The sequence below is a fragment of the Felis catus genome, chromosome A2, assembly GCF_018350175.1.
Source record: "Felis catus isolate Fca126 chromosome A2, F.catus_Fca126_mat1.0, whole genome shotgun sequence".
Taxonomy (NCBI): domain Eukaryota; kingdom Metazoa; phylum Chordata; class Mammalia; order Carnivora; family Felidae; genus Felis; species Felis catus.
The window spans coordinates 81,782,817-81,810,033 of record NC_058369.1 but is presented as its reverse complement, the minus strand read 5'-3'; the positions used below and the strand labels follow the sequence as shown (position 1 = coordinate 81,810,033).

At 38.8% G+C, this 27,217-nt stretch overlaps 2 protein-coding genes across 13 annotated transcripts in view; one reads left to right on the top strand and one right to left on the bottom strand.

Moving 5' to 3' along the window:
- FAM185A (family with sequence similarity 185 member A) overlaps window positions 1-27,217 on the top strand; it is a 141,434-nt gene that overhangs the window by 65,617 nt on the left and 48,600 nt on the right. For 4 of the 7 annotated variants that reach the window (XR_006594144.1, XR_006594143.1, XR_006594146.1 and 1 more), the window contains exons 8-10: window positions 16,205-16,269; window positions 24,284-24,359; window positions 25,287-25,417. Coding sequence is in view for 1 of the 7 variants with exons in the window: in XM_045052299.1 (XP_044908234.1) it covers window positions 9,837-9,949 (113 nt within the window). In the remaining 6 variants the exon portion in view is untranslated. Of the gene's footprint in view, window positions 1-5,800; window positions 5,935-9,836; window positions 10,767-16,204; window positions 16,270-24,283; window positions 24,360-25,286; window positions 25,418-27,217 lie in introns of those variants that run through there. The other 3 variants (XR_006594145.1, XR_006594147.1, XM_045052299.1) reach the window with 3 other exon arrangements.
- The window catches only part of FBXL13 (F-box and leucine rich repeat protein 13), a 211,205-nt gene continuing 199,272 nt past the window's right edge, over window positions 15,285-27,217 (bottom strand). For 5 of the 6 annotated variants that reach the window (XM_045052289.1, XM_045052292.1, XM_045052290.1 and 2 more), the window contains 2 exons: window positions 25,299-25,462; window positions 15,285-15,636 (listed from right to left, as the gene is read on the bottom strand). In XM_045052289.1, coding sequence (XP_044908224.1) covers window positions 15,450-15,636; window positions 25,299-25,462 — 351 coding nt within the window. In that variant the 3' untranslated portion in view covers window positions 15,285-15,449. The remainder of the gene's footprint in view (window positions 15,637-25,298; window positions 25,463-27,217) is intronic. The other variant, XM_045052291.1, reaches the window with a different exon arrangement.

Genomic DNA, 27,217 nt, shown 5'->3' with positions numbered 1-27,217 from the left:
TGCATGTGGTACAAAGTCTTTCTATCTTAAAAGCCCCAGTTTAGATGTTTAGAGAGTATTAGAGATAAAGCGTGTTGCCAGCCAAATGATGCGTGTCCTTATCTGCTTAGTATAGAAGGTGATACTACTGGGTTAATTTTATTTTAGTAAAACTAGAAATGTAAAGCATATAAAAAATAAATTCATTTGGGATCCGGCCACCAAGCCAAAATAGAATTCTCAGCTTGTTTTCAGGCCAGAGAGTTATACATTGAATGGTATTGGGATTTATAATGGAAAACTGATTCATGAGTTGGAAAAGAAGTTGAAATGGGACTAAGCCCACAGAATGCCACTTTTAGATCTAGAGACAGTGCTTTACCTCCAAATGGGGGGAAAAATATCTAGTGTTTTATTATGACTCATAGAAATAATTCTTTTTTTTAGAATACTCTGAAGTTTGAGTTTTCTCCAAGCTTATAGCACATGGATTTATCAGTCATGTAGATGTGTTTTAGGATGACATGGAAGAAATTCAGTAAGAGAATGAAGAATGCTATAGACTTATGGCTGTCTGCTTAAAAATACTTTAACAGGGGGGCACCTGGGTGGTTCAGTCAGTTAAGCGAGTGTCCGACTTTGGTTCAGGTCACGGTGGCATGGTTCATGGGTTTGAGCCCCACATTGGGCTCTGTGCTGACAGCTCAGAGCCTGGAACCTGCTTCGAGTTCTGGGTCTCCCTCTCTCTGCCCCTCCCCCATTCACGCTCTGTCATTCTCTCTGTCACGCTCCCCCATTCTCTCTGTCTCTCTTTCTGACTCTCTCAAAAATGAATAAACATTTTTAAAAAATACTTTTAACAGGGAGTTAATGTAGAAAAACTGCCTTCAGATTTTTTGTGCTTTTAAAGTTTATTTATTTATTTTGAGAGTTAAAGAGAGCAGAAGCAGGTGAGGGGCACAGAGACAGAATCCCAGGCAGACTCCATGTCATCAGTGCAGAGCCCAGCTTTGGGCTCGAACTCACAAGCCATGAGATCATGACCTGAGCCAAGATCAAGAGTAGGACACCTAACCGACTGAGCCACCCAGGTGCCCCAGATTGTGCTTTTAATGTGTTTTTTTTCCCCATCATTTTGTTAAAGTTCTGGGAATGTCATAGATAATTAGACATGAACTTTATTTGTTAATGTTTACCAAAAAAGACCAGGTTTTGTTTCTTTTCATATGCAAACTTTATGTGTAAGACTAGATAGTAAATATGTTAGACTTTGCAGGCTACATACGGTTTCTGTTGCATAGTATTTTTATTTTTAATATAACCCCTTAAAAATGTAAAAGTCATTCTTAGCTCTTAGGCCATAAAAACAGGCCTCGGGCCAGATTTGTCCCATGGGCTATAATTTGCTTACCCCTAACCTAGAGATCAAAGTGCAGGTCCCAGTCTTAGAGCATGTGAATTCTGTTTGTATAGCCTGGGGATTTTTGTTTGTTTTTGTATTTGTATTTATTTTGGTCATTTAAGAAATACTGAATCACAGTCAAATCTTACCCTGAATGTACTCTTCCCAGTAATGAAGAAAAATGATTTGTGTCCATAAAAGTGTGATTGCCTAAGATTTAAGAAACAGTGCAACCATAGAAGATATACAATGGCAAATAAAAACACAAAAACATTCAGTATCACTAGCCATTAGTGAAGTGCAAATTAAAACCAGAATGAGATATTACCTCTTAGAATACATAAAATAAAAAATACTGCTAATACTAAATGCTGGTAAGGATGTGGAGAGATTGGATCTCTCTTACATTGCTGTTAAGAGTGTAAAATGATATATCCACTCTAAAATTCAGTCTGGCAGTTTGTTAAAAAACTAAACATGAAACTACCATATGATCCAGCAATTATACTCCTGGGCATTTGTCTTGAAGAAATGAAACTTAGAGTTCACATAAAAACCTGTACACAAAAAGTATAACTTTATTTGTGATACCCCAAAATTGGAAATGCTGAAAATATCTATCAGTAAATTGTTATACAAATTGTAGTATGTCTGTGCAATGAATACAATTCAACAATAAAAAGGAATTTTTATTGATACACACAACTTGGATAGACCTTGAGGGCAGCATGCTGAGTGAAAAAAAGCCAGTCTCAAAATGTTACACACTGTATGATTCCATTATTATAATATTTTTGGAATGACAAAATTATAGAAATGGAGAATAGACAAGTGGTTGCTAAAGGTTAGGGAAGAGACAGGATAGACTATAAAGATATCACAAGAGACTTATTTTGTGGTGATACAACAGTTTTATATCTTGATTATGTTGATGGTTATAAATCTATACATGTGATAAAATGTCATATCAGTGTACACAAAAATGTAAAAAAGTGAGTGCATGCAAAAAATGGTGAAACCTGAGTTAGGTCTGTAGTCTAATTAATTGTACTTCGCCAACCAATTACTTGGTTTTGATAATGCACTATAGTTACGTCACCATTAGGAGAACTGGGTTAATGGGTGCATAGGACCTCTGTGTACTATTTTTGCAACTTGATTCTTGTAAGTCTTTATTATTTCAAAATAAGATGTTAGAGAGCATAGTAAAGGGAATGGGGGGGGGGGGTAGATGGGGAGAAGGAGAAAGAGAAGAAAGAAACAATGAAGGCTTCCAGGCAAGAGGTGGAGTAAAACGGACTCATTTTATCCTTTTATCTAAAACAACAATAATAAAATTTTGTAAATAAGAAAAATCAATGAATAAACAATTTCTAAGACATTATACATCAAGCAATGAAAGAAAGTGATCACTGAGAGATGCAAAACAAACAAAATGAGCCCTGCTTACTGTCTTGAAAAAGTCTCCAGTCTGTAGTACAGAGAGAGAGAGGAACCCATTGTGGAGCCCAGCAGACTCTCTGATTTGAGGAGACCATGATGAGGGTCCACACAGACCAAGACAGTGAGAGTTCATAGGACGAAGTACCAGAGGAAAGACGGCCTTGTGTTCACACTGGTCCAGGAATAATGCCTGTGCCACCTGCCAGACTGGAAAAAATCGTTAACTCATGGGGGCACTGGGTAGACCACGTAGTTGTTAGAAACAATTATCCCTAGAATGAACATTTCCCCAGAACTGCCTAACAAATCATAAAAGCAAGAGATGAAATGCTTAAACTGTTTCCAAGTAACTGCATCTCTGAACCAAGCTCAAGATTTATAGGAATACAAAATCATCTAGCACTGAAAAAAATAAAATTTACAATGTCTAGCATCCAAGCAAAGATTAACAGACATGCAAAAAGGCAAGAAAACATGACCCATAATAAAGGGAATGTCAGTTGAAACCCACCCAGAACAGATATGGATGTCAGAATTAACAGAGAAGGAAAATAAGAAGTTATCAAAACTGCATTCCACATATTAGAATATAGAATAAAGTTAAGACATGGAAGATGTAAAAAAGACCAAAATTGGATTTCTAGAAATGGAAACTACAATGTCTGAGATGAAGAATACAATGGATGGGATTAAACATAAAAAATTTGAAGAACAATGAGCCTTTTTGAGAATACTTCTTGGGCAAAACTGTCTACTTGCTCGAAGTCTAGAGGTCTGTTGACTTTGTTATTCCAGGTAATTGAGAGAAAATGTAATGATGGAAACCATTAAAACTAGTTTAAAAATGGGGCCAGATCATGACCTGAGCCAAAGTCAGCTCAGTCAGTTAAGCAGCCGACTTTGGCTCAGGTCATGATCTCCTGGTTCGTGGGTTCGAGCCTGCATCGGGCTCTGTGTTGACAGGTCAGAGCCTAGAGCCTGCTTTGGATTCTGTGTCTCACTCCTTCTCTGCTCCTTCCCTGGTCGTGCTCTGTCTCTCTCCCTCTCTTAAAAACAAATAAGCATTTAAAAACAATTTTTTTTAAACACTAGTTCAAAAATATTTTCTTGTCGGTAATAATTTGTTAAGATGCCTGGGGCTGCATTGTTGTAAGGGCAGGCTGTAAATACTTGTAGAATGTTGACAACATTGAAATATTTGGTTATAGAATTGTGTATGGTTAGAGGTTTTATTTGTGAAATATATGCAGTAAAAATAATAAAATTTCAGAGTATTTTCATGTTGTTTCGTAAGTTTATGATTTACTTTCCTAGCCAGTTGGTAAACTTTTTGAGCATATTAGTATGTCTTTGTACATCTTCTGAATATAAAGATGTAAACTACTTTAGCATGGTGCTTCCCATAATAGGTGGTCAGTAGTGTTTATAATGTAAAAGAGGGAATCTTCCAACTATGAATCATTGAAGTTAAATATGCTAATAAGGCAGCACCAGAATTATCCTTCTGAATCAAATGTAAATAAAGTCTGTCCTAGGGTTGGGAAAGGGAGGTGGAGGTCAGGAACAGGGGAGGGGAAGGGAGAAGCTCACCTTAGTGAAGAAGCTTTTTAAGCCTAATTTTAAACAAGAGAATTAAAATTCTGCAAATTACTACTTAGAGCCCTATCTTTATCCACAGAGAGTGCTGATTAGATCAGGTGTATTTTGGGTTAAATAATGACTAATGCTTCTCAACTAAGTATTTGGGGGGAAATAAAAGAACTTGGAGATTCATATATTTGGGTAGATTTGGACAGGGTGGATTTAGAGAGCAAACACTGTAGTTTAAAAATGTCCTTAGAAGAAACTCTTCCCCCCATTTAGTTAATGGAAGCCAAACTACATAGGGATAGGGTAGTCATTTCCCTTTTTTTGGCCAATAAAACACTGATTATCATTGGCAAGGGGAATTAAATAAGGAACAAGTTTTCTGCAACCAGAAGTTCCAGTGTGTGTTGCAAGATTTTTGTAGGAAGGAATTTATAAACTTTACAAATTAGAATGGAGTCTCCACAGATTCAGGCCAGAGTATGAAAAGCTTTCAATAAATTACTTATAGGCAAGATAGAGAAAGCTATTTTCAAGCAACCCAAGTGGAATTGTATAAATATAAACTGTCTTGTTTTTTGAGTATTGTCTCTAGCCTAATATTGCTGTGTGTTCATTTTGTTAGTAGCAGTAACACTGTGTGCAGTATGAGGGCTAAGGGCAGGCTGCCCCAGGAAAGGCCACTTTGGCATAAAGATGATTTCAAGTTATAAGGAATCAAAACCCAGTAGATGCAGTAAAAGCTGTCTGCCTCTCCCTCAACTGCATAAATTTACTTTGGAAAGGAAAGCCTGTGCCAGCAAGAGAGCTATTAACAGAGACTCCCCTTTACCTAAGAAACTTACCTGCATAACGGGGCAACTTTTGTTTTTCAAAGCATCTCCTTTCACTTTCCTGCTAATGAGCTTCTCCCCTTTGTATCTTCAGGCCCCACCCCTCTCCTTATCTCATATAAGCTTCAAGTCGCCTCACTGTCTTTGGAATTTCATGTGTGTGGGGATTCTCCATATGCACACATACTAAATTTGATTTTCTCCTGTAGATGTCTCATGTCAGTTTGATTCTAAGTCCAGTTAAAAGGACCATAAGGCAGAAGAAGGCCTTTCTCCCCGACAGTAGCCTCTTCTACTGTTGCAAAAGAAAATGAGTAGATTGGCTTCTCTTTCCATAAGCAAGAAAAGCGTAATTGGGGAGGTGACACATAACATATTAAGGAAAAGATCTTAGGTGTTTGGGAAAACCTTACTATCATTTACTATTGATGCCAAAGAGTGTAAGAAAATAATACACTTAGAGCAACCAATGTTCAAGATTTCCAATTCTTTCCTCTATATTTATTTGAATTACTAGGGAAAAAATTATGTATTATAGAAAACCTATTGCGTGCAGGTACCTCAAAATCCTGACCTACCAAATGCAGCACAGGCACGAAAAGAAGAACATTAAAATTGACATAGCTGAACTCCTTAATGACAAGTTGGAGGAAAAAGAGAAGCTTCTGTGAAATAACAAAATTCAGCCAGGTAAATTTGAAGACCTAATTGGCTTTATTAAACAATTAATGATTTGGGCAGCACCTCACCTAGCAAGTAGAGGGGCACACCGAGGTGTTGTACAAAATGGAAGGTTTTTCCAGAAGGAGGATGGGACCAAGAAAGTTGTTAGCAAAAGAAAAGGATTATTCCAGGCTAGGCCCTTTCTGGGGGGGGGGGGGGGGGGGGGGAGGGGGTCTTCCCATGCAAAGAACCTCATCATTCTCTGGGGAATGAAGAGGTCCCATGTGGCAGAGTCTCGTTGCCACTGACTAAAAATTCCTGACTGACCAGCGAAGACTACGTTTCTGTGGGAGTTTGAAACTGCAATTAGATTATGTATTAAGCATCTGTTTGGGAACTTGGTCTAAGAGACACCATTTGGGCCTGTGGTGTTTTGTTTCGTTTTGTTTTGTTTTGTTTTGTTTTGTTTTGTTTTGTTTTGTTTTTAACACATCTAACACAGGGATTTACCAAATGGAATGAGATTTTAATCAGTTTAATGAGAAGTAGAGTCATGATGATATTGAAATCTAGGAAGAGAGGGGTACCTGGGTGGCTCAGTCAGTTAAGTGTCCGACTCTTTGATTTCAGCTCAGGTCATGATCTCATGGGTTCCCAGGACCAAGCCCTGCGTCAGACTGTGTGCTGAGTGTGGAGCCTGCTTGGGATTCCCTCCCCTGCCCCCCCCCACACACACACACACATTAAGGGGTGCCTGGTGGCTCAGTCAGTTAAGCGTTCCAACTTCAGCTCAGGTCATGATCTTGCAGTTCATGGATTCAAGCCCCACCTTGGGCTCTGTGCTAACAGCTCAGAGCCTGAAGCCTGCTTCAGATTCTGTGTCTCCCTCTCTCTCTGCCCCTCCCCTGCTCATGCTCTGTCTCTCTCCCTCTCTTAAAACTAAACAAACAAACATTTAAAAAAATAAAAAAGAAATATAGCAAGAGAAGTGGAAGGAAAAACTCCAGAGGAACTTGAAAGATGCAATGAACTCTAAAACACTGATAGATAAGATTATGGCTCAGATTAAAGGGGAGGCAAGAATTCAGAGAAGAATTTGTATCAGAAAAGCACTCGACACAAAGATTGGATGGTGTAAAGCACCTTTTCATCAGCTAGGAATATCATATGGTACTAATAAGGGAAAACTATGCTAAAGAAAAATTGTTTCCTGATTGGTGTGTTTGGATTCAGCAAAGAAAATGTATATAAGGAATTGAGACAGTGTATTCACAACTCTCCTCAGTACAGTTTTTTTTTTTTTTTTTGGCAGTGCAATATTATTATTTATTGGGTTCTGTTAGATTTGACTCAAACAGCTGATACACATTTCCCTAAACTAAGCCTAAAAAGCTTCACACAAAAAAAGGGTCAGCACCAAAGGGTATGTTATCACAGAGGTAGGTGGCAAGAGATTTTTGCCCCCTAAGGCTGGTATTTGGCTTGGTTGAGCACTACCTAGAAGCCAGAGTATAGAAGTGAGTTGAAAAGAGCTATTTATGTATATGTTCAGAATGGGTAGATATTATACCTGTCTGAAGGCAAAGAAGAGAGAATAGGAAATCGCCCTTATACTTAGGCAACTTGCAAGAGAAGTACGAGAGGAGAACCAAACTCACTGGTACAATCTTTCATAGCACAGTGACACCTAGAACACAGTCTAGTGTGTTCTCACACATCCATAGCAGTTCCTCCTCCCTAAGAGGCAGGTGGCCGAGAGTGAGGGCTTGAACAAGTCCTCTCCCTTAGAGGCCTACCATTTTAAGGTAATTTGGGATGAACGTTAACACCTCCTTAGGCCCATCAATCCTAACTGAATTGACTGAGGTTTTATAACATAAACAGTAGTTTGAAACACTAAAAAGCTTACTTTCATATTAAATGGCTTCAGAACTCTGTATGAGGTCGATATTAAGATGTTTTTTATCTTGCTACCAGGGCTTGGAGATGGAAATGTCACAATAGGATTTCTGTTGTGATGGGGATAATAAGACCTCAACTCATAATACTAGCTCAGTGATACTTATTTACTAATACATTTCATCACTGAAGTTGGAAAAGAGCATTATAAAATTACAACTCAGAGATAAGAAATGGTGCCAATGATTTTAAAGTATTTCATGTTTTGTCATGCTAAAACAGGGCCCTAAGATCAGAGAATTGGGTGAGGATTTGGAGGAGCTTAATATCTTAATCACTTAATTTCTTCTAGTTTCCCCGTGGGTCTAAGTTGGTAGTGTTTCTTCATGTGGGGAGGAGACTGAAATTCTGAAGGTTGTGCTACTGGCTAGTACAAAGAGCCTGTGACCTTGGGCAAGTAACTTAATGAGTCTTCCTGGGCATCAGCAACCTTCAACCATAAGACTTTACCCAGGCTTTGCTTCAGATAATTTCCACTTCTTGGTTAGAGCTGCTCTTAGGAAAATCAGCATATACATAACTCACACAGAGAGTAAACTGAACCATGTGCAGAGAGAAGAATCCGAAAGTCATTAATTTTAAAATGACCAACGCTCTCGAAACTAATTTATTTAGTCCTTCTCTCAATTGCCAGTTGAGCCCTGTCCCCACTCGGGCCTAAGCTGTGGTGGCCCAGGTAGCCCACCCGGGTGTCAATCACTTGACCCAGTGGCGTAGCCAACGGCTCCCTTCCTTCTCGAAACTCTCACAGAAAGATGTGCCCCAAAACACTCCTGGGAATTGTGAAGAGAAACTGTCAACGTTGGAAGACATTCAGAGAAACCCTTTGTCACACCGGTAGTCCCTACCCCAGAGCATACGTCACGGCCTCCAGACCCCAGGATCTGGAAAACAGAATAAAATGCCCCAGCGGCTGCACTCAGGCACTTTCTGGCATTCCTTTCAGCCATAAAGGCTTCCAACCACTTTGACTCCTGGGTGGGTCAACCGCGAACAGGGCGTGTTGATGTGGGGCAGCCAGTCCTCCTCAGTACAGTTTTGATTGGTCTCTTAAATTCAGAGTTGCACTGGAGCTTTAGACGAGGTATATCACCTTCATTACCTTGACTGAAAGAGAAAAAAACCTAGAACTAAAAGAACAGAGATGAGAAATAAACCAGGTGAGCTGTATCACTGCTACAGCATATGACTTTGAGGGCAGGGAGCAGTAACACAGAGCCCAGCAGACTCCTGAAGTGGAGACTGAGCTGAGCATCTCGGGAGACCAGGGCTGCTAGATTTCAGAAGAAAGAATTCCAGAGAGGAGGGATCTGCACAGGGTGCCCATGAGCATTCATATGTGTCAGGAAATGACCTCATCCCTAGTACAGTGTGAATGAACTTCAAAATGATTATGCTGAGTGAAAGAGCCTAGATTTTTAAAAAAGAATAAAATGCATACTGTATGATTCCATTTATTAAAATTTTAGAAAATGCAACTAATCCATAGTGACACAAAGTAGACCAGTGATGGGGGGTAGATCAGTGATGGGGGTTTCATGGGGGAGTGTCTGGAGGTGACAGAGAAGGGACAAGAAGATGACAGAAGAGCAGAAGTCAACTTTTACGAGTGATAGATGTATTCATCATTTTGATTTAAGAGATGGCTCCACAGATTTTTACATAGTCCAAAGTTTACTGTATTGCATATGTCTTTTATCAATTGTACTTAAATAAACCTCTTTTTAAAACCTGCACACACAAAAAAATACAGATAAAAAGAGAGTAGCTTCCCTTTCAGTTCTGAGAAAATGAAAGGAGGGAATAAGCCCAGGTAACTGCAACTCTTTCCCGACTCACACTGTCTTTACTAAGATTTTTGCTGTTCCAAAGTGTTTTTCAGTTTCAGAGATGTGTTGTTAGGATCTATGTCATAGTCGGATATTGTTCTTGTCAATGAAGATATAACTTTATGCAATTTTGTGTTTCAGGGCTCATGAATCAAGCAAGCAAACATGAAAAATGGATTAAGGCCGATGCCCCAAAAGGCACTATAAATTTTAGAAGTCAAAGCTGGTTTCAGTCCCTGAAACTGCAGGACTAAGAATGGTTTGAATTTTATTTATAATTTTTAACAATGATCAGCAGATCTAAGACTACAAAAATGCAAATACCACAGTTCATATAAATGTTGAAAACAATTTAGAATGAATACTAGTGAATTGTCTTGTGGAGACCTTTTCAAAATTTGTACTTAGCTATTGTATTCGTTTTTTGTTGCCCTGCAATAAATTACCATAAACGTAACCAACTTAAAATAGCATTTACTTACTAGCTCACAGTTCTGTAGGTGAAGAGCTCTGCATAGCTAGGCTCTCTCCTCAAGGTGCACAAGTCTGGACTCAAGTTCTCATCTAGATCCTCTGGAGGGAAAAAAAATCTACTTTCAAGCTTATTCATATTGTTGGCAAAATCCATTTCCTTGTGACTATGACTGAGGTCTCTCTTTTCTTGCTGTCCATCGGTAATCACTCTAAGCTTCTAGAGGCCACTTGTATTCCTTCTCATGTGGCCCTCTCCATCTTAAAGCCAGCACTTGCTTCTTGTGCACTGAATATCCGACCTCTTCTGCAACCAGCTGGAGAAACTGCTTTTAAAGGGTTTGCTTGATTAGATCAGGCCTTCCCAGAATAATCTTTGTTTTGCTCTGTGATGTAACATAATCATGGGAGTGCTCGCTCATCATATTTACAATTTCCATTTATACCCAAGAAGAGAAGATTATACAAAAGCATAGGTCATGGGCGGCAGTTATCTTGTAAAGACGCATTTCTTTCACTTTAGCTCTCTTGTAACATGTTAGTATTTCTTATGACATCAATGTAAATGTAAGCTGTCAATAAAATACATCATAAAAATGATGCATTTGCTACTGATTCTTAATTCTTTTTGCATAATCTAAGATACAATGCATTGGGAAGAGGAGAAACATTCAACTGTTTTACAGCCTGCTGTATGAAGATTGATTTTTATTTTTACAATGGTGTACTGTATAAAGTTATTTTATAAATTCTTTTTCTTTCAAGCTTACCTGTCTACTCCTGGGACATTTAATTTACATAAGACTGAATAGACCTATCTTTCAGATTATGTCTTTTATGGTTAGGATACATCAGCTCTTGAACAATGGTTTATAATAAACCTTTTCTTTCTTTCTTTTTTAAGTTTATGTATTTTGAGAGAGACAGCACAAGCAGGGGAGGGGCAGAAAGAGAGAGGGATAAAGGGTCCAAAGCAGGTTCCATGCTGACAGTAGTGAGCCCGATGCAGGGCTCAAACTCGCAAACTACGAGATCATGACCTGAGCCGAAGTCAGACACTTAAACGACTGAGCCACCTAGGTGCGCCTATATATAATAAACCTTTTAAAATATTATGACTTATAATAGTCTCTTAATATTTGTTTAGAGTCCTGTCTATTTTTAACTTCATATTTATGAAACAAAAAGTGAACTTTGTGGAATATCTCAAAGTCTCCTTTTAGTTCAATCTTTATGAAATCAAAATTTATTAAAGAAATTGGGACAGTACTCATGTTAGTATGTTTGATGTGATGTGTGTGTGTGTGTGTGTGTTAGATTATTAAGTAGAGGAAACTGTGAGGCAATGAGGCAATTTTTTATAATCTCTTTTCACCCTCATGCAATTATATAAATATTTTCATGATTAAAAATAAAGTTTATGAAATTAGTCAACAACAGCTGGAAAGGTCATGAGCATAACAAGCAGTAAACTGTACTTAAAATTCTTAAAGGAATTGTGCATATATGAACCACATAGTTAAGTCCAAACAGAAAGGAAAAGCTGCCATATTTTGCTCTCTTGACCAGTCACCTATCTATGGCAAATGCCTAAGAGTTGAAGACCTAGGTAATATTTTGGGTATTTTGAGTACTTTGCACTGAGTACTTGAAGATTCCACCACCTGTTCCTTCTGCTTCTTGGTACTCCTTTATAGCCCACTTTTTCTAACACCTGCCCCCCTTTTTTTTTTCATTTGTGTGGTTATAAAATGTGTCTTTCCAAATGTGCCTCCTGTTTTGTTTAAAAGATCTTACTCAAAAGAGTTTTAGAGCGAGCTTTGACAGTTAAATACCAAACACCCTACTTGGTTTCTAGAGAATATAACAGGGTGTCTTTCTCCTTATTCTGATCTTCCCCATGCAGGTTTTATTCCTTTGAAAAGCAGTTGCCTCTTTTATAGGTCTCTCCAGTTGTGTGCTTGAAACACTTAGGGAGCAGACACTTAGGGATCAGAAGCAAATTTTTCTGCAGCTGCCAAAAATCTCTAGATTTAAAAATTACCCTCTTAAGTCATCTTAAATCTCTTGGCTCATTTCAGAAAGCTTCCTACTCAGCTGATTCCCTTGCAGTCCACTTCTAGGAACCATTCTATAAGCTAAACGATACTATCCTATTTCAGAAACTCTTTCAAAATCAACCTTAAAAAGGGGAGAATTATTAAAAACATTTAGGTAATACAAGGTATTATAATCATACTTTGTGCAGCCCATTTTAAACTTTTCAAAATAATTTTCATATTCTTTACCTTAAGTTTTATCCTTGCTTCCAATTTTGGGGGTACAAAGAGACCGTGATTAACTTCATTTAAGAGATAAAGAACCAACAGCATTTTCCACAGAACTAGAACAAACAATCCTATAATTTGTATGGAACCACCAAAGACCCTGAATAGCTAAAGCAATCTTGAAAATGAGAAACAAAACTGGAAGTATCACAATTCCAGATTTCAAATTATATTATGAAGCTGTAATATAATCAAAACAGTATGTTACTGGGACAAAAACAGACACAGATCAGTGGAACAGAATAGAAAGACCTGAAATAAACCCACGATTATATGGTCAATCTTTGACAAAGGAGGCAATGGGAAATGGGAAAAAAGAGTGTCTTCAACAAACGGTACTGGGAAAACTGGACAGCTGCATGCAAAAGAATGAAACTGGACCACTTTCTTATACCATACACAAAAATAAATTCATAATAGATTAAGGACCTAAATGTGAGACCTGAAACCATAAAAATCGTAGAAGAGAGCACAGGCAGTAATTTCCTTGACATTGGCAATAACAGCACCTTTCTAGATATATCTCCTGAGGCAATGGAAACAAAAACAAAAACTATTGGGACCTCATCAAAACAAAAAGCTCTGCACAACAAAGGAAATAACCAACAAAACTAAAAGTCAACCTAGTAAATGGGAGAAGGTATTTGTAAATGACATATCCAATAAAGGGTTAGTATCCAAAATACATAAAGAACTTACACAACACTGAAAAAACACAAATAATTCAATTCAAAAATGGACAGAAGATATGAACAGACACTTCTCCAAACAAGACATCTAGGTGGCCAACGGGCACATGAAAAGTGCTCCACATCACTCATTATTGGGGAAAAGCAAATCAAAACCACAATGAGATATATTACATTGTACCTGTCAGAATGGCTAACATCAAAAACACAAGAAACTACAAGCAGTGGTAAGGAAATAGAGAAAAAGGAACTCTCTTACAAACTGGTGCAGGCGCTGGAAAACAGTGCAGAGTTTCCTCAAAAAATTAGAAATAGAACTACCCTACAATCCAGTAATCGTACTACTGGGTATCTACCCAAAGAATATGAAAACACTAATTCTAAAGGATATATACATCCCTTTGTTTGTTGTAGCATTATTTATAATAGCCAAATTATGGAAGCAACCCAAATGTCCATTGATAGATGGATGGATAAAGAAGATGTGGTAGGGGCGCCTGGGTGGCGCAGTCAGTTAAGCGACCGACTTCAGCTCAGATCATGATCTTGCAGTTTGTGAGTTTGAACCCTGTGTCAGGCTCTGTGCTGACAGCTTGAAGCCTGGACCCTGCTTTGGATTCTATCCCTCCCTCTCTCTCTGTCTCTCCCCAGATCACACCATCTCTCTTTCCCAAAAATAAATGAGCTTTAAAAAGAATTAAAAAAAAAAAGATGTGGTAGATATATACAATGGAATATTATTCAGCCATAAAAAGAATGAAATCTTGCCATTTGTAACAACATAGATAGATCTAGAGAACATAATGCTAAACAAAATAAGTCAGAGAAAGACAACATGATTTCACTCATATGTAGAATTTAAGAAACAAAATAAATGAACAGAGGAAAAAAGAGGTGAACATAAAAACAGACTCTTAACTAGAGAGAACAAACTGATGGTTACCAGAGGGCGAGTGGCTTGGGGGGATGGGTGAAATAGGGGAAGGGAATTAAGAGTATGCTTCTCATGATGAGCACTGACTAATGTAAGGAATTGTTGAATCACTATATTGTACACCCAAAACCAATATAACACTATATTTTCTACACTGGGGGGAAAAAAAGGTATGTAATAGAGGAAATAGGTTAAAAGACTGATCCAGTATTACCAACACAGCTTGTTCATGGCAGTCAGAACAGAGCTGTGCTTGCTCCTGGACTCTATCGAGTGTCACATAATATCAAATAATGATATACCACCGTGTGATCACTTGAATTCTGTAGTTATTATCTTTTACCAGAGTGGTAAAAATCCATAGATGAAAGCTTATTAACACTAATAAGGAGTGGGCATGTGGTGGCTCGGTTGGTTGGGCAACCGACTCTTGATTTCGGCTCAGGTAAGGATCTCACAGTTGTGAGATGGAGCCCTGCGTTGGGCTTTGCACTGAGCATGGAGCCTGCTTAAGAGTCTCTCCTTTCCTCTCCTTCTGTCCCTTCCCCACCTGTGGGCATGCACTCTCTCCCTCTCAAAAAAATTAAAAATTAGTAATAAGGAGGAGGTACACAATTAATAACCCATATCTCCTAGCATAAAATAGGGAGAGCATCTTTTTTGGCATAGCATATTTTAAAATTCCTCTATAGTGCAGATGTGATTAAAAGATCTTTCTGAAACATTGCAGAGACATCCTTTCTATTCACAAATAGTTCATGTTTCTATTTAATTTGTCCCTGCCTGTTAAGTCAAATGTTGAGATGGGTCCAGGGTCAAGTGGCATTTAGTTCTTATTGTTAAATGTCTAGAAATAACAAGAAAGCCTGGTTTCCTTTAAAAATGTATGCCCATATTTTTTATAATATATCATCACAGATCCTTAAAGCCATTGCCCTGGCTCAAACTCCTACTTTGACTCTTATGGCTATCTCTGCTTTCTTTTGTAAAGAAAAGCTTTTAAATGGTTGTCAAAAACATCACATCTCTCAGGGTTGTTTTATATGACTGTAACCTTAGATTTGATAATCTCATCAAAACTATCAGTTTGATTAAGGTAAATTTAAGTGGAAAATTTACAGTGTAGCAATACTTCATTTGGCTTTAAAAAAACACACAATTAAACCAATTAGAAGAACTAATAATGTATTTAGAAATGTTTGTATTTGGAACAAAAATCAGGAGATGATTTGCTGGTTGTTCACACTGTTGAGATCCAGCTAGTGAAAATACTTGCGTCAAATGAAGTTACCAAGTTCTAGATTTTTTTGTTCTTCTTGCTTGAGGCTGAAGGTCATACTACTTCCTCTTGACTACTGTGTGTTGACTCTGTCACTGTCCATTCTACATTTTTAGGTGGTGGTATCTCATGTTGTCTTGTAAGGGGCTTGCCTTCATAATCATAGCCAAACCAAAGTGGAGGGTCACCAGGGTTATATTCCTGCTGCTGAACTATAGATGACATTCTCTTTGCTGCCTCCCTGCAATAACAATGATTAGCATTAGCCAGTTGCAGAAGTAATTACTGGTGTAGAATTTTCAAACTAGAGCAAATTTGGAGTTAAAAGAACTGTCACAAGTTGAATGAATTTCACAGCTATCTTGCCTTACCAAGAGGGAGGGTATGGGTAATTATGTGAATATTCAGGATCCCAAAGCTTGAGTAGCTCATAGCTCTCTGGTTCAGCCAGTTCAGAGATTAACAGATACAGTGAATGGGTAAGGAAACTGCATGGTCATGGAGTAGGAACACTGAGAGCACTCTCTAGTGTTCTTGAGTCCTCTGCCTCTTATTTCTAGTTTCTTTGATGAGGGAGTATCCTAACCAGCCAACCTGCAAAGGTCCACCATGCAGGAGCTCATAACCCAGAGTCCCCAGATCCCTGTTGGATATGTGGGTGAACTTCAGGGAGGTCCATGAATTCCCTGAAAATTCATGCAGTTTTGTGTCTAATATACATTTTTCTGAGGAGAGGGTTTGTGACTCATCAAACTCTCAAAAGGTGTCAGCGACCAAAATGATTAAAATATCATTTCTGCCTTTCTTAGGAAGAAATAAGGAAGAAAGCAAAGAAGGCATCTAAAGGTTGTTCTGGACCCCAATTTGAAATTGGGTGAGTGTGGGTTTCCACCACCAACCAATTCTTTTTCTTTCTTTCTTTTTTTTTTTTTTTACATTTATTTATTTTTGAGAGAGAGAGAGAGAGCGTGAGCATGGGAGGGGCCGAGAGATGGGGAGACACAGAATCCAAAGCAGGCTCCAGGCTCTGAGCTGTCAGCACAGAGCCCAACCTGGGGCTCGAACTCACAAACCAAGAGATCATGACCTGAGCCAAAGTTGGACGCTTAACCGACTGAGCCACCCAGGCACCCCCACCACCAAGCAATTCTTAGACAGCAGCTGGGTGCCCTACAATGCAACCCAGTTCTGACACTGTCTACCCAGAGATAGCATCAGATTCCATGGGTTCAAGGCTCAGGCTCACTAGACTGCCCTCCACTTTAGATCCCAGTTGCAAGTCCAGGTTGTTATCTGGGCTTCTGACTGACCAGCTATAGATCAGAAGTTCCAACATACCCCTTTCTTGGATTGGATTAATTTGCTAAAGTTGCTCACAGAACTCAGAGAACCATGTTGGTTACTGGGTCACTGGTTTATTATAAAAGGGTATAACTCCGGAGTAGCCATATGGAAGAGATATATAGGACATGGTGTGGAGAAAGGGTGAGGAGCTTCCATGTCCTATCCAGGTGCACACTCCCCAAATCCACACACATTCACTGACCCAGAAACTCTCCAAACCCTTTTAGGATTTTATGGAGACTTCATTATGTAGGCATGCTTGATGAAATCATTGGCCATTGATGAGTGATTTAATCTCCATCCTCTCTCCCTCCCCGAGAAATCAGGGGATGGGTCTGAAATTTGCACCTCCATGCTCGTTGTTGGTTCGTTCCCCTAGCAACCAGCTTCCATCCTAAGCTGCTTCCCAAAAGTCACCTCATTAACACAAACCCAGTTGTGGTGGAAGGAGTTTGTTATCAATAACATGACACCTATTTTCATCTTTATGTCTTTGAACTAATTTCAGGAACTGAGGATGAGACCAAGTATTATAACAAAAGATGTTCCCATTGCCCTTATTGCCCAGGAAATTCCAAGGGTTTTGGGAGCTGTGAGCCAGGAACCATGAAGGAAGACCAAATATATATTGGTATCTAAATGACCAAAATATGTTTCTCATAAATCATAATATTACAGCCATCAGAAAAATAAGTAAATCTAACTTGAAAACATGTCTTTTTGAGGGTAGAACAATGAGACCAGTGCTTTAAAAAAATTGAGTAATTGGCAACTTCTATAGGATCAGAAATGAGTAATGATAGTTGCCCATGAAGGGGATACTTTGCCCACTATTGACAAATATTACATTGAGTTATTACTTGCAAAAGTCTTAAAACATAAAGAAGCTGGTATTACCCATATGCTTTGAGTTAAATTTGTGCTCAGTGGCTATAGGAGTTCAGGCAGGACAATGACATTGGTAAAAGGCTGAGATACATCAGTTGTTTAAAATGCTGTTTCATTTGAACCAAATTTTAGATGTCTTAAAATAATTATAACGAAACTCAACAGGGAGACAACCAAAGCATTGCTAATTCCATCTCTTACCACACTACTTTTGGTTTCTATATTTGCACTCACATCTCTTACCACATTACTTTTTGGTTTCTATATTTGCACTCACATAAAACAAAACTAAACAAAAAACAAAACAAAACAAAATACTAAAAGCAAAAAAAAAAACTAAAAACAAACCACACAAGTTTAAAAGAACAAGTGTGAGTAAAAGCAAGTTATACTGATTTCTACTTCTGAGCCAACAATCCTATGGACTAAAACTTGGCAAACAAGTGTCTTCTCTTTAGAGAAATACTTATTCTCAAATTTGAAAATGATAACTTTATGATCAAAGATGAAGTTTTGCATTCTGTTGATGTTTTAATTTTTTTAAAGTGTGGTCCTACATTTGAAACTTCTTATATAATCTTTATATAAGTAGGACTTCATTATGCAGTAATAATAGTGTTCTATCTTTAGCTGTCCCCACTTTCTTCTGAAGATTATTCTCCCTTTCCAATTCTATGGAGTTGAGATTGACATGTCTACGAAGGTGTTTTCCATGAGATTGTTTTCCCTTAAGTACTTACTGTAGCATAATCCCAAATGTTAAGGGAATCTGAAGCATAAAGTATTGGCACCATCAGTTTCAAATGTAAAGCAGTACCCTAGGCAACAGAGCTTCACTGTTACTTACCCTTCACCCCATCTCTGCCCATTTAAACTTGATGCATCTTTCAAATCTTCAAACCAATCCAACCTCTTGTAAAGACCCAAACCCAATCTCTTCCTCCTCTGAACTTCTATAAAAAGTTGATCATAGAGGGGAAAATGGGTGATGGGCTTTGAGGAGGGCACTTGTTGGGATGAGCACTGGGTGCTATATGTAAGCCAATTTGACAATAAATTATATTAAAAATAAATAAATAAATACTTGATCATAGAATTAATTTCTTTCCAATACATAAATTCATGGCATTAATTGTTTATAATTATAAACTTTATTGTTTTCCTTTTGTTTAATAAGGTATTAAGTTATTTAAGGGTGTATTCCATTTCTTTGTATCTTAAAGGACAACCAAACAAGACACTTTCAGCAGTTTATCCCAACAAGGAAGCCCTTTAGGTCTCTTATCTTCTGCAGGTTTGAAGCATTCTTAGGTTGCTATTTCCAACACCCACTTGCCCTCTGCCTGCCAAACTGCATCGTTCTGGACATACATACTGTAGTTAACAGTTGTTGATAATGATTCGATGCTACTGATGATAAGGCAACTACAACTATAGGCAACAATGGTCTTGACCTTTAGGAAAAGGATGAGTTTGGGGAGTAAAAGATTTGTAAGTAATTGACCAAAGTATATGTAACCTTTGGCCTCAGAAGAGCAGTAATTTCTAAGAGTTCTAGATAACTGGTAAGAGGATAAATACTCTTAACGCTAAACTTGGTAACATATAAATATTGGGCCATACAGTTCCTTAGTCAGCTACAAGCCACAATAAATTAGATGATAATTAGGGCAAATAATGGGAGTTTGAGAAAATAACAAGAAAGCTGGGGATACTGAATCCTCAGTATAGACAAAAAAAAGTAGGGAATGCATAAGGAAGAGTACTCATTAAATGCAATGTGATGGGACAAGATCAAAATGAGCTGCATATTGAGCACTAACTATGAGGAAAGTGCCCAATTTTACCTTAAGCTGTTAACTTTAAGGAGAGTAAAGAGCAATTTTATTTAAGATAAAAAAAAAAAACCCAGCTTATTTGGGTATAGCAGAGGAATTGCAATTCGGGACAAGCACGCTATGGTAAACCATAGCCAAGTCCAAAAAGACAAAGGGAAGGTCAGCTTTTATTACATTTCAGGGGGAAATTGGGGAGGGCTGTTTTCAACAAAAGTTTATTGGAAAAGAACAAGAGTTTGAGGTTGTGGCAGTTTCTCATTGGTTACAAGTAGTGGTCAGAGCATTGTTGCTGGGGCAGGGAGGGATCTTCCTTCCTTTTCTGAAACACGGGAGATAAAGTTCTTACGAAAAATGTCCTCCCTTGTTGAAATACAGTTGACCCTTGAACAACATAAGGGTTAGAGGTGCCGACCCCTTATTTCTTGGCTCCCTGCCACCCTTACCTTAGCTCTTAGTGGTAAGCAATGCTCTTTGTTCTACCCGTAGTCAGCTGCACTGAGACTTAAACATCCAAGGGTCCCCTGATCTTTGGAGGTGATGCTCACAGACCAGAGAGGAACAAAGGATCAGGTCTCAAACCCTCCTTCCCTTCCCTTCTTCCCCTAGTCTCAAATGTCAGGAGGTTAAGGCTTTCTGTGGTCTAGAGTGTTTCTAGGGCCTATCTTAAAGCATGTATGCTTTCACAGCAAGAGTAGTCCTAGGGAAAAACTGAAAATCTGAATTTGACCTGGAACAAATCTGGGATTATTATTAGGATTTGAATGCCAGTATAGACTATTCTGAAATCCACGTCCTCTCCACTCTTTAGAAAATCCTTAGCGCATTGGGGAGCCTGGGTGGCTCAGTCAGTTGAGCATCTGACTTCGGCTCAGGTCATGATCTCACAGCTTGTGAGTTCAAGCCCCTTTTTGGGCTCTGTGCTGACAGCTTGGAGCCTGGAGCCTGCTTCAGATTCTGTGTCTCCCTCTCTCTCTCCGCCCCTCCCCTGCTCACACTCTGTCTCTCTCTCTCTCAAAAAAAAATAAATAAACATTAAAAAAATTTTTTTTACAAAATCCTTAGCCCATGAACTAGCTATCCTCACCACCTTACTCAGACCTTTGGCATCCTCCTATGGACTGACTCCTAAGGCTGAGGACCTGGCCAAGAGAACAGACCAGCATGCTGACTGGCAGCAAATATCTCTGAACTCTTTTTACACATCCTGTGTTACTGTGTGTTTGCACACATGTACTTTTGAAAAGTATCAGGGAACTTGAAAATCTAGAAACTGAATATTCCTGCCAAAAAGAACTCACTCTGTCTCTGTCTCTGTCTCTGTCTCTGTCTCTCTCTCTCTCTCTCTCTCTCTCTCTCTTTTAAAATAGTTTGGTATGGTCAATATATGGGAGCTAGAAAATATTGAAAAGAAAATGTATAGTTAGGAATTACTGTGTACTCTAAATTTCTTAGAGTACATATGGAATCCTTTGACTACCTTCCACTCTGGCTGGACCTAAGTGAGTCCCAGGTCCTTGGACCTTGTAGGAGATGATTTGGGAACTGAATCCAGTATGCTGCAGTGGTAGTCATCATTACTCATTTAACCTGGTGAAACAGGTTTCTCTGGATCAATATAGAACATGATTTTCAGGGGCACCTGGATGGCTTAGTCAGTTAAACGTCCAACTTTGGCTCAGGTCATGATCTTGTGGTTTGTGGGCTCGAGCCCCATGTCCAGCTCTGTGCTAACAGCTCAAAGCCTAGAGCCTGCTTTGGATTCTGTGTCTCCTTCTCTCTCTGCCCCTCCCCTGCTTGCACTCTGTCACTTGCTCAAAAATAAACATTAAAGAAATTTTTTTTAATTTAGGATACGATTTTCAAAATGTTATGCCACAAACAGTTGTGAAATATTAGATGTTTAATAATAATAAGGTACTGAAGTTTGTAGGTGATTTTGGTTTTTATATATTATAGGGGATTCAAGGTTATTCTTATAAAAATATTGCTTGCCCTCACGCACATTTCCTTCTAGTTTCTTGAGTAGGCAAAAAAAGGGGGGAATGTTGGAGACAACACAAAGAATGCTGGTAATCAGCAGCCTCTCTAATTTATGCATCAGTGAGTAGATTGGGTACAATAGGACACATGTCTCCCCTTAGTGATCAAGTCCCTTGAATATCTGAACTTTTAAAAAAAAGCTTGAGAATCGCTAAAGGCAAAAGAGCAACATAGTAATGCTTAGGTACAAAGTATAGCTCTGCCTTTTATTTGTTTGACCTTGGGTCTTATTTACACTGTTTAAACCAATTTCCTTCTTCATTTTTATAGTAATGGGGTATTTATGAGGATTAGATGAGAGAGTCAACATAAAATAGGATTAACACAATACATGGCAAAAAATAATTATTAAGCAATATATTTTTTCATACTAATACAGCTCCCGATCACAAAGGTCTTTCCCCAAAGATTTTTCCATGAGCTGGGGAAGAGAACTCTGATAAGGGTTTTATTTCCTAGCAACAGAGATCTCTCAGGGTGCCTGTGTAATAATCCATGCTGCCAGCAACTGCTACAGAGGCCTTCGAGAAATCTCTGTATTGCTATTTGGGCTCTCCAGGCCACTAAGACTCTACTCATCTCTTTAGAGTTGAAAGTTTTAGACTCCAGACACAAAAATGTCAGAAAGGTCCCTTTATTCTTTGCTAAGTATAGACTTAATGTTTCTTTTACCTCTTTGTGGTTCAAACTCTGTTGGGTTGTGGAGACCATTGTTTGGGTCTTGTTCCCTCTCTCCCACTATGCTTTTCTTCCTTTGTATTGCCTTTCTTGTTTTTCCCACAAAGGGCCATATGTTGAAATGTTGGTTGTACACAATTGTTTCAAATATAAACAACTAGATATTCTTTTCATGTTTATGATTATAGTTGCTACTTATTTCTCCTTGAGTTAAAGGAGCCTAGATTGTATCTCAGCATGATGCTCTGGAACCACTTCTTGGGATCCCTTCAGGCTCTGGGTTTAGTAGAATGATAGCATATCTTATGCTGGAAGCTCTCTTGCAAAAGAGCTGTAGCTAATTTTCTCATTGACCAAAAGTTTGCTACTCCCCCAGTTCAGTGGGACAGACATCTTTGATTTGCAAAGCTTGTGCAATATTTTTAGATTCCATTGAGTATGGGGTGATTTGTACGTAGAAATGTTTCTTCTGATGGCAGTAACTGGATTTTAAGAGCCATATCATACAATATTTTCATGTTCAAATGGAATCAAATGTGTGGAAGTTCAACCCTTTGTGATTCAAAGTCATTGAACGTCTTCCCAAGTATGAACAATTTCCTCTATTTCAACTACCAAATGTTCCATTTCACCCAGACAAAATAGCCACTGCAGTTGAGGGAGCCACATTAGCCCTGGTAAGAGCAAACAACTATGCTTTTTTAGAGTGAACATAGATAAGCAAAGGATTAAACAACATCATGAACTTGAGTCTTGAAGGGGCCACATATTTTGTGTAGCATTTCCAATTCCACCAAGGATTTGAGCGGAGAAGGAAGCTGCTTTAAAGTCCTCAGAGCTGACTCCAAACAGCTGCAAGTGGCCAGGCCTTACCACTTCTCTAATCAAAGTTTTCAGGACCAGGTATCTTGGGAGCTCCTTGTCTAAACAACAGTACCCTGTCCTAGAAGTTGGGAGTCAAGATAAGCACTTTTGGAGCCTTACTAGTCCAAATGCTGGGACTCTCCAAACCACTCTGCTGTGGGGACTGCCCTTCTTTATTGCTAGACAAAGATAGAATCAGAGCATTCTAGGCCTCTTTCCTGCTGGAGCTTAGCAGGGGTGGGGCTATGAGGGAGACTGAAGTAGTTTGGCCTTTTTAGACGATGAGATGGACAGACAAGCCAGTTCCCTTCTAAGCATTAGGACCATCTCTCTGCTTCTTGCTAGTAGGAACAGCCAGCCTTGGTGGTAGAAAACAAAAGATGACTTCACTGTCCTAGCTTAGGTAAAGGAATTTTTCACAGATCCAACTAGTTAACTAGAGTTTCGCATTGAGTTTTAGTGGTTAAGCCTAACTACTAGTAAAATCTTACTTTGCCTTGTTTGGTTTTCTTCACATATTTTTTTTACCTAGTCACCTTGCAAGAGGAGAGTGAGCCCGTCACAGGCAACATTAGGATATTACTAGATATCTTGGGTCTCCCTAACCAAACACCATTATTTATCATCCATGTGCCAGAAAGTCTCCTTCATTCTTACTTAAAATCCCACTTATTAGAAGTTCAGTGATATTATCTCCCCAAACTAGTGATTATCAAAATGCAATCAAAAGATTAGAAGCCAGACTCCTTTGTGTAATATGTTATTCATTCATTGCCATCTACCCAAAGTTCACTGTTTAATGATATGACAAGGCTGGCAGGGACTCCTAGGACCGTATTTCATGATAGCCTCTTTCAATGAAGTTAATCACACCTATATCAGTCATCTCCAGACTTATTAGGGAGGGTTGGGTCTCCACTCCTCTTCAAAAATTTTCAAAGACCTGCTTCTTTATTTCTGACCCCACTTCAGTTGGCTGCCTTCCTCCCTGTGGGCCCACTGGTCCCAGTGGCAGTGCCTATTTTACAAGTAATAATTTTTGTGTCCTTTTTTCTTTTTTTCGTTTTAATTTAACGTACACAGCCTTGGATCAGGAACCATTGTCTTCCTCAGGCTTCAAGTGACCAGATCTCATGGTTCTGCTCATGCCAGGGCTACTTAATTAAGCAAGTTCCTCTGCGAAATATATGTGTTTAGATAATTGATAATATTAATTCTTAGTATTCACTTTTCCAGCCTGCAGAAAAGAACCAGACCTTCAAGAATTGGTCAAGAATTTTCATTTTGAAGATTTTACAGGTAACTTCATCAGGTCAGTTAAAACTACTTGCACATTTTTACTCTCAGTCAATAGGAAAACAACTACACAATGTAGCAAATAACTGCTTTATATTTAAAAACTCATGGGATAGGGCGCCTGGGTGGCTCAGTCGGTTAAGCGTCCGACTTCAGCTCAGGTCGTGATCTCACCATCCGTGAGTTTGGGCCCTACGTTGGGCTCTGTGCTGACAGCTCAAAGCCTAGAGCCTGTTTCGGATTCTGTGTCTCCGTCTCTCTCTGCCCCTCTCCCACTCATGCTCTGTCTCTCTGTCTCTGAAAAATGAATAAACCTTAAAAAAAAATTAAAAAAAAAATACCTCACGGGATAGACACCTGAGAACTTCTACCTGTGTATATTGCTCATTTCCCCAACTTTTATTTCAGTGGAAACATTTTGCAGATTGAGGGAACCAGCACTTGGGCTGTAGCAGTCAAGCCAGAATGCTTTACTCTGACCTCACTCCTAAGGGAAATCCCTAAATGAGTAACAACCATCAGACAAATAGCTTTGAAAGAGATGTGGCTTAGGGTTAACTGTTAGTAATTTATACTTAATTGTGAACTGGTTTAATCTAATTATTTTTAGCCCCTAGGGGAGACTGACTGACTTGAAGTATTTTGAGAGATGAGTAAAGAAAGAATAGTGACAGTTCTATAAGAGCAGAGTTAAGGCTTTGAATACCTGCATGGTCAAGGAAGGAGAAGTCCTTGAAGTAGAAGGGCCAGTGGGAAAGGGATACAAAACTACAAAGACAGTTTTAGAAGAGAGCTTCCTCCGATTCAACTCAAAATGTTGGCTTCAATTAGGCAAAAACTAAAATGAAACTTTGTAACTCTGAGAGCCACTATGTGTTATGAATGCCATAGTCATGTATTCTGTTTTCTCAGAAAGTAGTTCTCAAAGCTTTTCATGTTTCAGGTTCATACTTACATGGAAATAAGTCTGCAGTATTGCATCTTAAGAATCCGGAGTTGTTTGCAGCCTATCTGAAGGTCCTCGAGCATTTGGTCAGTAAGCAGGACACAACCAGAAATATCCAAAATGTGCAGGTAATGGCATTTTGCCGATAACATCTCTATCGCTGAGTCAGTAATCTGAACACACAGCCAAAGTGAAGTACTGATTATTCCCATGAACTCCATCCCAGGGAAGAACAGTGAACTAGTCAGTTTGGGCTGCTGTAACAAAATACCACAGACTGGGTAATTTAAACAACAGACATTTGTTTCTCACAGTTATGGAGTCTGAGAAGTCTAAGATGAGATTGCCCACAGACTGAGGGTCTGGTGAGGACCCTCTTCCTGGTTTGCAGATGGTTACTTTCATGCTGTATCTTCACAAGGCAGAGAGACAGCTCTAATTTCTTCCCATTCTTATAAAGACAGTAGTTGCATCATGGTGGCTCCACACTCATGACCTCAGTCTAAGCCTAATTAGTTCCCCAAAGCCTTACTTCCTAATGCTGTCACACTGAGAATGAGGGTTTCAACATATGAATGTGGGGGGCAGGAGGGAGGGAGACAAAAATTGAGTCCATAACAAACAGAATCACAACCCTTCCCAGCTTGTCACATGATGGGCCTATCACGCACGTTAGTGATTTAACTATTTCCAGAACACTAAAATTATGTTTCAGGTAGCAGCAATAGACTTTGTGATCTTGCTGTTATAACTTTCATATTAGAGTTCTCTATTTTGGATGGGTAACTTCATCAAAATTTCCTTAGTAATACCCATCACACCAATATGAACAATTTATGAAATGCCGCAGTAATGGAATTTGGCTTTAAACTTGAAATCCACTCTAAGGCATCATCAATTTAGAAAACTAAGTTTAATAATATAACATGTTGCAAAGCTATAAAATATATATATTCCCTGAAGTTAAACCACAGACAAGGTCAAACTGCCATGAGAAGGGATCTGGACATCTCTGATGGTTTGTGTGTAGAATAAAATGGTTCTGGAAGGGGACAAGTAGATGAAACAGATGTTTGTAGGCAGGGGAAGAAAGAGCAGAAGCCACAGACACTGCATGAATCTGACTCTGAGAAATTCTGCTGAGGGTTCCAATATCTTGAGAGTTTGCCCAGATGTTATACAGAGATAATTCAACTCTCATTCTTAGATTATTTTATTTACTCAAGGTCTAGCTTTTGAATTCATAGCTGTACTAAGACTTGCTGTGAAATCAGTGAGATTACTTTCCTCAAAGGAATTTTTTTTCCAACTGGATTTAATTTCTTATTTTAAATGTTTGAACATTCTAAAACACATGCCATGAGGCTTGGCTCTTGTTCTTAATATAAAGTTGAGGAAATTATGTAGAAAACTCTTCAGTTTGAAATGTACACTTTCCAAGTTTGGAAAATAGATGTTGTCATTGTCTAAGCATGACCTGTTTTCAGAACACGTTCAGGACCAAGGTTTAACATTGTGCCTGATTCTCACAAAAATACCTCCATACATTCCTGCCATACTATCTTGGTCTCTGAGGATCTGATGTCATTGAGGGGAAAAAAAGCCCTCAGAATTATAGGCAAGACAATGAGGTGATAGAAAAGTCCAGGACAGGTAGAGCTCAGAGCACTACGTTTTATTGATTCTGAAGGAGTGAAAAAGGAGCCTGACATTTCCTGTAGATCAGAAGCTCAAGATGTTTAATGACTGAACAGATGTTGTTGGGACTTATAGGGCTGGGAACTAGAGGTGGAGGTGACTGGGTAAATTCTTAGCTCCCAGTCCTGATCTCAGTCCTACTGAGCAGAGATTCTATTATTCCCATTTTAGCACTGGGAAGGGTGGGGTCACAGTACTACTTACCAACCTTGGAGGTTGGCTGGTTGCAA